General features: G+C 43.2%; 1 protein-coding gene across 4 annotated transcripts in view; it reads left to right on the top strand.

Annotated features, from left to right (window-relative positions):
• The window catches only part of SNX14 (sorting nexin 14), a 76,564-nt gene that overhangs the window by 44,352 nt on the left and 16,480 nt on the right, over positions 1-15,732 (top strand). For all 4 annotated transcript variants that reach the window (XM_090035995.1, XM_090035986.1, XM_090035966.1 and 1 more), the window contains 7 exons: positions 778-910; positions 7,929-8,130; positions 10,279-10,362; positions 10,500-10,600; positions 10,957-11,068; positions 13,424-13,464; positions 13,601-13,720. In XM_090035995.1, the coding sequence (XP_089892121.1) occupies positions 778-910; positions 7,929-8,130; positions 10,279-10,362; positions 10,500-10,600; positions 10,957-11,068; positions 13,424-13,464; positions 13,601-13,720 (793 nt within the window). The remainder of the gene's footprint in view (positions 1-777; positions 911-7,928; positions 8,131-10,278; positions 10,363-10,499; positions 10,601-10,956; positions 11,069-13,423; positions 13,465-13,600; positions 13,721-15,732) is intronic.

The raw sequence follows: 15,732 nt of genomic DNA, 5'->3' as shown, positions 1-15,732 counted from the left end.
TTGTCAGATCTGGGTAAAGGCAGTATCCGTGGTACGCATGCATCGATGTGCAGTATGTGTCAAAATGCTAAAACACGTGACTTGAATGAGATGTGCACTTGATGCCTAACATTTGTCCATGTTTACTTAAAGTTGCAAACTTTTGGATGCTCTGTTTTAAATTGCTTTGCTCTTGAGAAGATTTTAAACCTTATATCAAGCTTTTATTTCTAGGCCTCCTTAAGCCAACTTAGGTCTGTTTTCTTTCCTGTTCAGTCAGCTTTAACCTTCCTTGTTGGCTTTTGCCAGCTTTTGGCTTTTTGCCTTCTCTCCTTGCTGTTTTAAAGTCATCAGGGTCTGCTTTACATCACATGTACCCAAAACCACTGGGATGTTTATAGAAAAATTAAACAGTATGCTTAGATGTGCAGCAGTTAGCAAATATGGACTAATGCTTTGTTTGAAATGGTGGTGTTAAAAAAGTTATCTTGTGAAGTTAGTGCTCTGTGTTTTGTTACTGTAATGCTATAATGAGAACATCAGTGTTAGCTTATGATTTGAAGTCCATTGTTCCCCATATTGTTCAAATCTTGTGTTTAGTTTCTTTTTCTTGCCTCAGGGGGCAGTAAATCTTAAAATGCAATGGACAGTAAACTTATAATGCTAAAGTGAAAATGCTTGTAGCACTTGCCTCCTTTGTACTGTTGCTTGATCTTATCCCAAATATATGTAGTGGCTTTTTTTATCTAAAATTTTGACTCGCTGTATATTGTGAGCTCTGGTTTGTATAATCCTCAGGACCACGCAGAAAAGAGGAGAAACATTTGCAATCAGCAGAATAGGCAGCAAAATTAAAGGTGTATTCAAGAGTACTACAATGGAAGGAGCTATTCTGCCTAACTATGGTTTAGCTGAAGGAGAAGATGACTTTGTGAGTAAAAAGTTTACATTTTTCCTAAATTTTGTTTGTGGGAGATGGGGTTTGTTTGTTTTTTTTTGTCTTTTTTTTCCCTGTTGTCTGCCAGCTTCTTTAAATGCTTCAAGTTTCTGTCCCTTTTGGTCTTCCCTTTCTTCTGTTCAGGCATTTTTCCTGTTTTTGTTTCTGTTTTTACTACTTAGTCTGAAAAGAATTTTAAAGCACTTCTGTGGTTACTGTTAATTCTGAGTGAGTTGTTAGTGGGGAGTAAATTAATTGAAATTTAATGTCTTCCTTAAAAAAATACCTATCTGAGGTGTTTTCGTAGGTTTCTGTTGTGCCCTGGAATAAAAGATTTTTCTTGTGATTCTAAATTTAAATAGGATATTTAAGTATTAATATCCTGCTTTTTTTTCTCATCTCTTCAAAATATTGAAGTATAGCATGTTTTATTAGGAACTGAAGTGAAATCAATGCAGCTGTGCACATGTGCATGTGTTTGGGTCTCTTTTTTTTTTTTTTTTTTTCAATCCCAGTGGCCTATTCCTAGTTTTGATAATGCTTGCTAATGCAAGCAAATTAAGATAAAAATTATAAAAAATCAGATTTGAGAATTCTTAACTGCATATGAGTAATGCTCCTTCCCATGTCTAATCCTCTGCTGAAGAAGATCATTCAGGAATGTAGTGATTTGAGTGGGGTTACAATGTAGTATCAAGGTTAATTGATAAAAGGTTAGCACGATTTTCTACAGTCTTTGGTGGGGGAAATGGGATATTACCCAGAGGTTATCAGAACACTTAAGATGCCCCAGTAGTCAATGTTTTCAACTACTTACTGTCTTAAAAGGATTGTTTGCTTTTTGTGAGGATCATATTGTCTATTAAGCTGTGTACAATTCAAATCTCATTAGTCTGACTTCAGCTCAGGAGTGGCACCACCTAATTTGCATGCAAGTTACAAAATAGTAATACATTTCCTTTTGTATTCTAGAATAGAGCCTTCATTTATATGTAATAATTCTAGTTCTGGGTGAAACTGAGTTAATTGGATTTGTTATAGTGTTTATGCTTTAAAACACTGCTTCACATTCATCAGACTTAAAACGTTTATGGTGAAATTCCATCTTAGTGATCATATATACAAAAGAACAGATTGAACATGTCCTAGATCCTTAGTTATCTTGGAAGTCTGTCAGAGGAGCCTCAAAAAGATAGATCTGGTTATGTAGGAGAAGTAGTCATTCTTTGGGGTAAGTTAGGTCTATTTAACATGCAAGACAAGTACTTAACCCATTTATAGACACTTATAGATATTATCTGTGAGGGGACACTTGTAGATGTGCTCCAGGAGGCAGGGGAAGGGGCACTTTTAATCACAATGGACCACTCTAATTGAAGCACCCAAAGCATCATGTGCATCAGCATCCCTGCACTTAAAAAAGATGGTGAGGGTGCTTTAACCAAAGCTTGTCAAATGAGTTTCAGTTAAAGCTTCCCACTGCCATTTTTCAGCGTGGGGATGCTAATACATGTGACGCTGGAGTCTGCTGGAGTGTGTTTAATTACCATGCTCCAGCAGACTCCAGTTAATTGAGTCTGCTCTGACATGTTGTAATTACAGTGTGTTGGAGCAGCCTCTGCATGTGTATAAGCACCCTTAGACAATAGCTGAATGGCTACACCAAGCAATAGTGACAAACTTTTAAAGTATCAAAATATAGAATGTACCTGTCCATTTGCTGCAGTTATCTAAAAGAATTAAACAGAATTAAGTGATCAAGCTGTTCCTAGTACTAAACAAAATAATCCATGGATGTTTTGTAAACAAATTTAAGTTGTTCTGGTATTTTTCTATTAATACGGAATTATGTGTTAGTGTTTGAAGAGATGCATGCTTGGCACAAGTGGCTAGCAAGTATGTAACCAGAAAATGCATCTATGCTCCACTTATGTGTGTTATCTCATGATTGGATTACTCGGGAAATAATGTATGTATAAAAGTTCCCCAATTTTGAAAGAAGTTTTTACACCATTCCATCTGTCAGCGTGACTGACAGTGAGTAGATGCTGTTCAGGTTTATACATAGACAACAAAAGTGGGGGGCTAATGGGGCTTAGTTCCCCCCCACCTCCAAATGTGGGGCAGCAGTAGGGCCCTAAGGCAGCCCAGGCACAGATTTCTTTCAGCTGCAGCAGGGGTGAGGAAGGGTGCACATGCAGCAGTGAAGGAGGGAGTGAGGCTGGGGCTGGGGCAGGTGCTGCACAGCTGGGGCAGGGTGCGGGACTGAACCATGAGTGGTTAGTCTAGGAGGCACAGCTCCTGCTGCTACACACAACCTGGGAGGTGTGAGGTGAGGGCAGGTTGCCACTGTGGGCTGGGGCTACACCGGACTCTTTCTGGTTGGGGGGTGGGGGCTGGGCTGTGTTCAGAGCAGGTGGTGGGATTGGGAGGGGGAGTATGGGGGGGGCTGCAACCATCCCAAATTTGTCATAGCCACTCTGAGTGCAGCCCCCCTCCCCCCCCCCCAGCTGGGAAGAACCCAGTGCCACCCTCCCAAGACCTGGCCTGCAGTAGCAGCCCACCACACTCCATGTGCAGCTCCAGGGCACAAGGCCCCCGTGCTCTCCTGGGGTGTGAGAGGCAGCAGGAGGTGCCACCCCCTCTCTGCTGGGCGCCCCTCAGATAAGCCACTCATGGCTCCACTCTGCATCCTGCCCTGGCTGTGCAGGGCCTGTTCCAGCCCCACTCTGTCCCTCATCTCTGGTGGGGAGGCAGATTGAGGCCCCAGTGGTGAGGGAGGGAGTGAGGCACAGGCAGGAGCAGGGGCTGGGGTAAGTGTGCCTGGCCAGGCCTGGTGGTAGAACAAGTGGAGGTGGGGGGGGGGGGGACACATGCCCTCCTGATCTGTGTATGGGGTGGGAGTGGGTGCTGCTGCACACTGTGCTTTGCTCCGTGCTGCAGCTGCCCTGTGCCCCCTGCCCACCCAGCAGAAGGACACACGTGCCATTGCATGATCTTGGGACAGCAGGGCTCAAAGTGCAGTGCACACTGGCAGCCACCTCAACCCCGTGCACCGATTTGGGGGGGGCATGTGCCCCTTGGGGCCTCTGCTTGTTTCACCACCTGGTCTGGCCAGGGGCTCGCTCAGCCTAGCCTCTGCTCTTACCTGTGCCCTGCTCCTTTTCCTTGCCACTGGGGCCTCAATCTGCCCCACACACACCAACATCCCTTTCCCCACAGACTTACCTGCTTACCAGACTTAGTGCATGCATTCAGCTCCTCCTTCCCCCCCCCCAAATATTTTTTTCTCCCTCTGCCTATGCTTTAAAATGTCCCTGAAGTTGCAACAGTCCTGAAAAGCTTTGAACCTTGGTCTCTCCAGAGCTTCTCTTCGGAGAGAAGTACTTTGAAATAGTGTGTTAGGCTGAGTCTTCTGTACTGTCACTTGCTGTGGTCCCTTTAATCTTAAATGAGCCTACCAGTTTGAAGCATGTGGGTCAGTAGTTCTTGTTTGCCACAGCTTTTTTACCTGTTCCCAGGCCTTTTGTATAACTACTGGTTTTTGTGCATGCTAGGCAGGAACCAGCTGCGGTAGTGGAACTGGTGCACTTGTGGAGGCAATTGTGTTGGTGTTGAGAGGAAGGGGTACATGAGGAATTGCAGGAATAGAGGGAAGTGAGGAGAATTGTCACAGGCTGCCCATTGGTCACAATGTGTCTAAATTTGTTGTGATTTTAAAACTTAAATACAGTGTTTTTAAAAGGCATGAGACCTGAGACTTATTAAAGCACTCACTCAGCTGTATTCTACTATATAGTTGGACAGTTAAGACTGTGACATTCAGTCTTGACAGGCTCAGGATCCACTTGTGGTCGTCATTCCTCTGAGGCTCTCATTCAGGAGAGAAAATACATGTCTTAAATTTGATAGGGAGAAGTCATGCATTGCGTTCTTCGTAACTGCAGGAAAGAGAAATCTAGGGCATGCAATGGAAGAAGAATTCTGTAAACTTGCAGGTGTCAGGTCAGAGCTGCTTGTGGCACAGGAACCGCCATCTGAGTACCATAGCCCAAACAGACATGGCATCCATTGGCCCATCGTCCACAGCGGGAAAACAAGCTTGGGTGGTATTAGATGCATTTTAATCTCATCTTTTTCTTTCTAGCAATTCCATAGAAATTTCCAAGAAAGTTCTATAATTTTTCCTCTTTCTAAAAAAAAAATAAAGATCAACAGTACATAGATTTTTCTCTTTAAATAAGTACTGCTATCTCTTAGAAGTAAGTTTGTGAATTGTCACTCTTCAGTCTTTTTTCTCCAGGAGGCTCATACTTTGTTTCAGTAAGAAAAGGTTGTCTTTCCAGTGTTCTGCCCTTACAAGTCCTTGTTCAACTAGCTGAAAGAGGGAGCATTATTCTCGAAGTATGAGAAATGGTTTAATGTTTGTTTTTCTTAACTTTTGGAAATACAGTTGTCAAAGCAAAACAAAGTCAATATTTCTCGCTACGTAAGTTTTCTGGGGGGAGAAAGATTTCAAAGACGACTCAGGGTGCTGTCAGAGGTCAGGGCTGTTTGACATTTTTTACATTACATTATTATTCCCTATAAGTGTTTTAGAATACACAGTTCTGTAGAGATAAAGGAAGACATAAGTCTGTTCTGGAACCCCAGGATGTGCTAAAGAATGTCAAAAGCATTAAAGCTGCCTATTTCGTTGTGTATATATATATTTGTGAAAATATTTTCCTCACTTTGGTGACACTTAAAATCTCTTTCTAAAATTGTTATGGTGCTAGGATGTTACCATTTATATTAAAGGAAAATTTTGCTGGTGAAAACAAGTGTATAACTTGCTTTTCTGTTTATTCTCCCTCTAACAATTGCCCTTTTTAAAACCAGAATTGCTTTTTTAATAGGTTGGAAATATAAATAGAGCTGTTGAAATGAGGACTCTTGAAGGTAAAAGCACAGCAGGGTGGAATTCAGATACTTGTGTGCAGGGTAGGGGTGGGCTGCCCCAGCCTGTTCCAGGTGGGGGTGGGGTCTGGACTCGGGGAGGGTGGTGGCAATGCCAGGAGTGGGGCTACAGGATGGGCTACAGCCACTCCAAAATTTGCTGTAGTGCCCCCTCCCAGCCTTGCCCGAGCTCATCCCTTGTCTCCAGGAAGAGGCCCACAGAGCCCACAGTGGGCAGCTTGCCCTAGCCTCATGCACAAATCAAGGGGGCACATGCCCCCCAAGCCTCCCCCGAGGGTGTGCACAGTGGCAGGCAGCTGCCCATGGTTCTGTCCTGCACTGCCCCTTTCCCCCAACAGACTTACTGGCCAGATGCTGCTCTCCAAGCTTCTGGGCTGCACTCCTGGCAATGTGCATGCTGCAGCTGTGCACATGCACACAACATTTATCGATGACATTATTGGCTATGTTGGCTGAAAAAAAGCTGATTGCCAATAATGTCAATTTTCCACTTATTTGTGCTGGTCTGATATGGACCAGTATATCGACGTACCTCAAGTAATAGCTGTTAGCGATGAAAGATGATGGCTCACACCTTGATCTGTTTAGGGCAGCCTTAAGAGAAATGCAAGGGTGAGAGGCTGAATGCATCTGCATAAATACCCAACAGTCATTTATTGCTTTTTTTTGGTGCAGTATATCCATGACCCTTTGATTGTATTAGTCCAGAAAGCCAAAATGGGTCACCTAATCCCCCTTTTTTCTCTGCTCTTAATTAAAAGAGAAAAAAAAAAAGCAGGAACTGGAATAGCAACCCAACCCTGAGATGCTTTCAAGAGTGCTGGGATACCTTTGCAGGTTGTTGGTTGGTTAAATTCTCCTAGTCTCTGCAGAACTTTCCAAGCAGCATGGGATAAAAATTGATCAGGATGAGTTGATTAACATGAAATTCTGAAGTCACAGGAAAATAATTTGAATGGGAAGATGCTTGATTTTTTTTTTTTATGTTCACTTGTATTGTGTATTCTTCACCTGTCAGTGGGCTCTTAAACTGAAGTTCCTTTTTTTAATTTTACAAAGTGGAGATTGACACAGTGATCTGTATGTGACTTCTAAGATGGCTAACTCTTAAGCTCCAACTATATTTAAAATCAAGATTAATTCTATTTGTAAAGTATGATGAGAAGTACATGCACTAGTTTCAGCTGAACTGTAAGCAAGCTCATGTATCTTGCTGCCTCCTGGCTTTCTCACACACCATTCCTCTTGGTTTTTCAAGTACAGAACAAGGGACAAACCCCATGACCAAACCTGCCTATCAACAGGGATTGGATTTGGCTCCTTATTCAGGAAAGCAATCCAGTTGATACTGCTGCCTAACAGCAGCAAAAAGTTTCAGGTAGCTGTAGCTGACCCTTATCAGAACCCTTTGGTTATGGTTGGTAATGATGGTCCCAGCTGGCTCTAATCTCCCCACAAATTTTGCTTCATTACTTTTTAGAATCCTAAACCTGGATAAGAAACAAGTTGATTTTTGTTTTAAGTTGTCCATCTCATTCACAGGTGGAAATGCTGTATCTGATTTCTTTTGCTCATGCTCTAATGTTTATGCCATGCAGAGGACTATGATTCTGTTTGACAATGTTTGAAGAGACTAATCACCAGAGTGGTACGATGTATAGCCATTGTTATGGCCTTTTAATTTTTCCAGGAGTTACAGGTCTACAAAACTTGATGCCCTAGAATATAGCATACCTTTCACCCTTTGCCAGGAGCATAGTCATAGCTCAGTAATCTGGTTAAATGACACCAGACAAATTCTGTTAATGTTTTTGAAAGTTAAATGAACCTTCAAGTCTAGAGATTTTTTTTTTCCAGAAAGTCTAAGAACAGGCAAATACTCTCCCTTCCTGAAAAAACAATGATTTTTTTTTATAGTTGTTTTTTTATTCTGATGTATTTCATATGTGAAGACTGAAGTTGTATTTACAGTGACCTCTGAATGCTTTGCCAAGTTTAACTGAACTAATAAATAATGACCAAGAGGTCTTGATGTTTCAATCCTTTGCTGCAGATTGAAGAAGGAATTGTGGTTATGGAAGATGATTCTCCTGTGGAGGCCATTAGTACCCCTAATACACCTCGTAACCTTGCTGCTTGGAAGATTAGCATTCCGTATGTGGACTTCTTTGATGATCCCTCTGTTGAAAGGAGAGAGAGAAAAGAGAGGATTCCTGTATTTTGTATCGATGTAGAAAGAAATGATAGAAGGGCAGGTAAGAATCCTTGTAAATAAAGTATTACTTTAAAGACTGTATCAAAACTAGTGTGGTAGATTCAGCTTGCTGCCTTGATGTGCTGTAGATGCATGTATTGTCTTCAAACTAATGTCTAGCAAATTAAGTCCTTGTGAATGTGGGTGTTCCTTAATGTCAGTTGAAAACATTAGCTTTGTGCCACAATATGGTACTTTTACAAACACCTGTTGGTACAGCACCCTTTTAGGCATCTTCAGAAGGAGAGGATTAGCAAGGCTGCAGCTTTCATCACAGAAATTTCTATCTATAATGGTATGTTCAAATACCATGTGCTTCTGATATCCTATCCCATATGCTGTGCTTCTGTGACTTAACACTAAGTCATGAACCATATTTACTTATATTCAAGATAACTCTGAATTTAAAATAGGATTCAAATTGGAGGGCTGATGGGGAGGGAAGGATGGGGGCAAACGGGTTGATTATTGTCCCCTGCTGCCTGTCTGCTACTACTGTTTGTGCCCCTTGCCTGCCTGCCTGTCCTCCACCTCCCTCGCCATTTACTCTTACTCTGGCTCCAGCAGGCTCATTCCCTGCTGCAGTCTGGGGCAAGGAGCATGCATTTCCTCCAGCCCCTTAACAGTGGTGGTGGCATGTCAACTCTGGCCCTGGCACTGCTGCTGTTACTGGTTGGCCTGGCTGGAGCTAGAGAAAATGCATGCTGCAGGGTGGCGGGGATGAGTGGAAGGGGCAGAGGCTGAGGCTGTGAGACGAGAAAGAGATGCGGGTGGGGGGTATAGCTGAGACACTGGGGAGGACTGGCAACAGCTGTAGCCCCAAACTTGACCCTTGGTTGAGGCTGGAGCTGGAGCCACAGCAGCCTGGGTTATAGCAGCCTGCCTCCTGCTGCTGGAATACAAGGAGAGGGGCACTTCCCCATGTTTTATAGGGGGGGGGGACTTGGATTTGAATAAATATGGTGTGTAGCTGGATGCGGATGTATTACAATATTACTGGCAATACTGGGGACTTAACAACACCGGGAGTTTTCTTTCTGTCCTCTTTAATATATGTTTGCTGTTAGATGCTGATACATCAGTCCCATATCAGATTGGCACCAGTATAAGGAAAACTGATGGTATCGCCAGTTGGCTTTTTTGGCTAATGTGGCCAATTTTTAATGTTTTTGATAAATGCCCCTTGCATGTGTGCAGCTGCAGTGCAGCATGCAGGTGGCCAGCAGCGCAGCCTGTCAGTGTGGAGAGCAGTGGAGTCCAGCTGGTAAGTCTGTGAGGGAAGGGGTATTGGGGGGCAGATCAAGGCCCCCATGGTGAGGGAGGGAGTGGGGCTAGGGCAGGGGGTAGGCACTGCACAGCCAGGGCAGGACATGGGATGGAGCTGTGAGCAGCTTGTCTGGGGTGTGCGGGGGTGGAGCATGCCCCTGGGAGGGTGTGGGGTGCATGTGCCCCTGGGTCTGCACGCGGGTCAAGGGCAAGCTACCACTGTGGGCTGAGGCCGGAGGCAGCACCAGGTTCTTTGTGATGGTGGGGTTGGGCCAGGGTTGTGCTTGAGGTGGGCAGCAGTGGTGCTGGGAAGGGGGCCTATGGTGAAATATGGGGTGGCTGTAGCCTCCCTCATAGCCCCCCTCCCCATGCTGGTGCTGCCTCCCCCAAGTGCAACTCTGGCCCAGGCCCCCTGCCAGAGAGAGCCCAGCCTGCCTTTGCTCTGCATATAGATCTGGGGGCACATGCTCCCCGCCTCTTCCTCTCCCCCCCAGTGCCCTCCCACAGTGCATGTAGCAGTGGGAACTGTCCCCTTCATGCACCCCTGAATGAGCCACTTGCAGCTCCGCCTTGGCTGTACGGCCCCTGCCCCAGCCCTAGTCCCAGCCCCACTCCCTCCTTTACCACTTGGGCCTTGATCTGCCCCTTCCTCCACAGCAGACTTACCAGCTGACACTGCTCTCCAAGCTGCCAGGCTGCATATCAGTAATCTGATCGGTATTGGCCAATATACCTCATTAATAATTGGTTGTCTGTATTGACTCAAAAAACCTCTATCGGTGTACCCTTGCTCGCTGTGTTGAGCTCTTTTGCTTTTTTCATCCCTTTCCCAAGTACAGAAACAGATTTTACTTCCAATGTTTTTTTGTTTTAATCTCTTCAGTTGGGCATGAGCCTGAACACTGGTCTGTCTATAGAAGATACCTTGAATTTTATGTGCTTGAGTCTAAGCTAACAGAATTTCACGGTAAGTTCAACATACCCAGGGAAGTTGCCATTCTGCTCTAGTGATTTGGTTTTTAAAATTGATCTGCAATTAAAGATAGTAAAACAGTTTTTTCTTTTTTAAAGAAGAATTGAATCTTTTTTCTTTTTACGTATCAGGCACATTTCCTGATGCTCAGCTTCCTTCAAAGAGAATCATTGGCCCAAAGAACTATGAATTCCTAAAGTCAAAGAGGGAGGAGTTTCAGGAATATCTACAGGTATAAGACAAACTGCTCTTGCATTTTTCTGGATTGCCTAATCATGAGGCTAATACAGCTTTACTTATACAATTTGTTCCAAGTTGTTCCAAGTAACTTTCAGTATACTAAAAAGTGGTTTATATTCAAATACCACATACAAAATATTTGTGAATTTTCTATGACATGAAAACTTTTTAATGTACAATTTTTAAATGTTTAATTTTCAAACATCGAATTAAAAATATTGGGTAGACAAGTAGTTTTTAGGATACAGTTTTAGGCATCTCTTGTTGATAGGAAATAATTGGGAAATCAATTTTAAGCATGTTCTTATATATCCACTTCTCTCACTTTTTTTGTTTTGTCCCTCAAAGAAACTGCTTCAGCATCCAGAGCTGAGTAACAGCCAGCTTTTGGCAGATTTTCTGTCTCCCAATGGTGGAGAGACTCAATTTCTCGATAAAATGTTGCCGGATGTAAATCTAGGTATGTAACATGGTTGCCGTATATCTTGATAAGTAGTACTGTTAGGTACACCGTAATGCAGACAGTTAAACTGAGGTCAGTGCTGATTGTCTGAATTTTTGTAATTTTGGGGTGTGGAGGGAATGTGATCTTTCTGCTGCACAGCTAGATTCTGGAAGACAACGTATTTGACACTTACATCTCTAAGTAACTGCTGGAGAGGAAGGAGTATTGTGTGGACAGGCTGAATATTGAAGTGGAGCGGATTTGATGTTGAAGATCATGGTTTGGTGGGTGGGAGAGGGATAGAGTTGATAAGAGGAATGTCTTTAATTTACTTTTAGATGTTAGTTGATAAAATCAGTTTAATTTAGAAGTTGCCAGAGTCTGATCTCTTTCTAATGTTGTGCTGTTTCTTGCATAACAAGAATATTGTATTGAATTCAGGATGGTGTGTCAGTGGTATCATTCTGTAGCTTTTGGCTACTTTTCTACAGTTGAATGATGCAGTTGTGACCGCATCATTCAATCTTTGTAGATTTTCCTCTGTTGGTACAACTTAATACCATTCAAACAAGTTTACATGTCCTGTCGTCATGGTTTTTTGGATAGACACGTTTGATCCAGTCCCAGGGTGGGGTGTCACTTTCTCTAACATAACTTCAGTTAGCAGAGAGTCTTCTAGTAGACAAGAATTAATTTCAAGAGATGTGAGAAGTACCTGTACACAAAACTTACATAACCTTGCAATGTAAAGTCATTATACAACAATAATTTTCTTGTCTATTTTATTTTGTAGTGTTAAAAAGCTCCACATACTCACTTTTTAAAGCATCCTTAAACTGTTCTGTTGCACTTCCAGTTGTTCAGGTTAATGAGGTTCTGTTACCACTAGGGCTATGGCCCAGCCAATACCAGGAATCCCTTATTCCCAGGGATACTCTGTTGAATTTTTCAGCACTATGTATTTCTGCTGGTTGACCTTTTATTAGAGGTGGGGGAGTAATTCTAGAGCTTTCCTTTGTGACAGATACAGGGGAGGGGTGCTGCTCCCAGGGCTGCACAGAGCACCAAAGCAGAGGGAACAGAGCAGCACTTGCCCAGCCCTGGCTGCAACAGCCCCAGAAGCGGCCAGTGCCAGCTGCCTGCAGCCGCTGGGCTGCACCATGCTCCGCCTGTCCCCACTCACCTCTGATCCTGGGCTCTGCCGTGTCCTGGTGCAGGCATTCGGTGTCAGCTGCTCCTAGGGCTGCTACAGCCAGGACTGGGGTGAGTGCTGCACCCCACACTGCCTGGGGCTCCACTTGTCCGCACTCATCCGAACCTGTGCTGGAGTGGCCCCAGGAGCAGCCAACACCATCTGCCTGCACCATGGCATGGCTGAGTCTAGGAGCTGGGGTGATCCCAGGCACAGGGGCACAGATGGGGCATGGTGCAGCCTAGCAACTGCAGGCATCTGGCACCAGCTGCTCCCAGGCCTCTGCAGCCAGGACTGGGGCGAGTGGGGGGCCATGGCCCTTTCCCCTCCCCCCACAGCACTTATCTGCTTGGGTGCAGGGCATCTAGGCTGATTGCATAAGAGCGAATTTACCTCGCATATAACAAATTATGGATCTAAATATGCTTATCACATAAGAGCAAATTCACATATAAAGAACCCGCATAAATTGAGAGAAACCTGTATTGGAAGATGTTGCAACAAGTTAGTGACTGTAACTGAAAGAACTTTTTGTCCCAGTCATGCAAGTATAACAATTATTGACTTAATTCAGTGAACCATTTGGTTCTTTTTGATATATTACATGTCCTCATCCCCATGATTCCTCTGTCATCTTTTCTTGCACATTAGTGCCAAACATCCAGAGGTGTGGCTGTTCACATCCTCATGCTTCTTTAGAAAACTGCAGAGGAAAGCCTATAGAACTTGGTTTTCATATTCAATATCTTAATGAGTTGTGTTTTTGTAATTTATGAGTACTAATATATCCAGTTCCTTTTTTGAAGTGAGTTGCAAGTTATTTCTGCAACTTGCTTGTCTTTAGGAATTGGTTATTATCTGATGTCTACTTTTTAGAAGAGTTTTACTTTAAATGAAGCAATAAACTTCAGTGGCACAAGCTATTTTTTTTAGACTGTCAAAATGTGGCAGGAGATGAATTGTAGAAGAATACAGGCTTTCTTGCATTGGTGCTTCTGCTGTTTAAAACTTATGTCTCAACAAATGATTGTAAGAAATCATACATACAGATAATAAAAGGTCATGGTTTCAAAGAACTTGTAGCATAACTAGGTATGACAAAAAGGGAGGAGAAGGCTAATTGGTATCGGCTCTGGTATTCATGACAGCATGTAATAAAGGTTTGTTTTTCATTTTAGGAAAAATGATAAAATCCGTTCCAGGGAAGCTGATGAAAGAGGTGAGTTGATAGCATTCTAGGTAGCCTACATTTTAACTTCAAATTCTGTCTTTAATTGTGTACTGAATTTGTTTTGGAGCAACATTTATCAAATTTAAACTGATTGTCATTGTTGCTTTGTGTGTTTTAATTTCAGAAAGGTCAGCATTTGGAGCCGTTCATCATGAACTTCATTAACTCCTGTGAATCTCCCAAGCCCAAACCAAGTAGACCAGAACTTACAATTCTCAGTCCCACTTCTGAAAACAACAAAAAGGTACAGTAAGAGTACAGAGGAGGTACATCATTTTCCATATCCTCCAATGTAGGGCTAAAGTAAAAGTAGGGCTAAAGTAAAAGGGAAAAGCCATGAAGTGACAGTTTGGCTGCATATGTTAATGTCTGCTCTTTTGTGTGGAAAGGGTGCTACAGAGGATTTTTCTTGTGTTCATGTTCTTTTCAACTTGTTGACCATTTTACTTGTCCCTGTTCGGACTGGAGACTTAATATTATATCAATCAGGTATAAAATAGAAGGAAGTTTACATACTATAGAGCCCTGATGCGCACATTTTCCAATGAAGAGGGAAGGTGAAGGCAACAGAGTAGTTGGAGAGCATGGCAGAGACCTGAAGTCAGCTGTTTTGAGGGTAAATGTAACAGTGGGTTTTACAGACAAATAGCCAAGACAAGTTGGTGGTGAAGAGCTTGGGGCTTGCCTTGTCAAAAATTAACTGTTGCAAACCTACAAGTGCTGCTACTTGTTTGTCTGTTTTAATTGAATAGATGTGAGGTAGGGCATAGAAATGAGGAAGTGAAACGTTACTTAGGCATTTGACCACTTTTTTTCCCATACATTCTTTTAGATCAGGGATGTCAAACACATTTGAGTTGACAGGTTGCATCTGGACTCACAGGGCTTTTGGCTGAGGTTAGCACCCCTGCCATGTTAGCACTGATTTCCATGCCAAACAGGGATTGAAAGACAAATTTGGCGTATAAACACAGAGGCAGCTTTTAACCCCACCGAGTTCTGGCTGTGCTGGCACAGTGGCTCTGGGAGCCATGGTGAGAAGCCTCGCTGACTGAATCCATATTGGCCCATCTCTGCAGGCCGGATCCAGCCCATGGGTTGTAGGTCTGACATCCCTACTCCAAAGCTGTGACATTCGATCTTCAGCTGGCTCAGGAGCTACATGAGTGATTGGTAACCAGCAAAGAATTCTGATGAGGTGAATTGTGGCAGACTCGCTCCTGTTAAAAAGAGCATTGGGTGTGTTGTGTTTCCAGGATTCCAGGAAAAGACCTATCCAATACATACAGTATAAAAAATGTTAATCTTTTGTTTAAAGAGCCACTCAAGAGCTGTGGTTGGGTGTTCCTGCCTTAGAAAATATGATTTCTAATTTTTAGGTGACTTTCTCTTACAAAATTAAACGTGACAATTTTAGTGAGGAATTTCATTGGGAAAGAGTATTTTAAAATAAATATTTGTTTTTTTTCTCTACAGGGTTGTCGTTAAGGAAGGTAAATTATTGGGATTTGCATTCAGGATAATACCTGGGGCTAGAGTCTAGTCCAGCTCTTAGGCACCTAATTAGATTTGGGTGCTTAAGTGCAATTCCCTTCCACTCCATCCAAGTCCTGACAGTGTGTTAATACATCTGCTTTAGAAACACACTGTAATCTAATGTTTGACTCGTAAGTCGCATAAAAGCAGCAAAGAGAAGTCACCTACCTTTTTGTATTAACTCTTTTTAAGGACTGAACAGCCGTTGAAGACTCAGGTCCACTTATGTGCGTAGCTGATGGGCTGGAATCTGGCCCCTAGGCTACAGCTTTATACATCAAGAATTGATAGAAAAAAATATACAATTAAGTACACATTCTGTCCTTTGATAAATAAATATATTTTCTAGCATATTTTCCCCAAAAAACAGCTGGGGAAAATTGGGGTGTACACTATATATGAGGAAAAAGACTCCCTACAGGTCGAGACATCTGTGGGGGAAGAGGGTCAGAGTGATGGCAGTATTAGTTGTTGTGGCTCTAGGAGTCATGGCAATTTAACACTGCCACCATTCTCTCTCTTCTCCTTCCCTCCCTATCAATTTCTGGACCTGTGGGGACCCTCTTCCCAGCCGCCTACTGGATCAGGATTGTGCCTTGGTTTGGTTCGTGGACAGACTCAGTACATCAAGTCCAACCTAGCACTTGGCTCCAGAGCCAGAGTGTGTTCCCAAAGCCAGTGCACAGGGTCAGACTCAGCACACAACCTAGTAACCTGTGC

The sequence above is a fragment of the Crocodylus siamensis genome, chromosome 1 (genome assembly GCF_052110815.1).
Source record: "Crocodylus siamensis isolate JL-2025a chromosome 1, ASM5211081v1, whole genome shotgun sequence".
Lineage (NCBI taxonomy): Eukaryota > Metazoa > Chordata > Crocodylia > Crocodylidae > Crocodylus > Crocodylus siamensis.
This window is presented reverse-complemented; position numbering and strand designations above follow the sequence as displayed.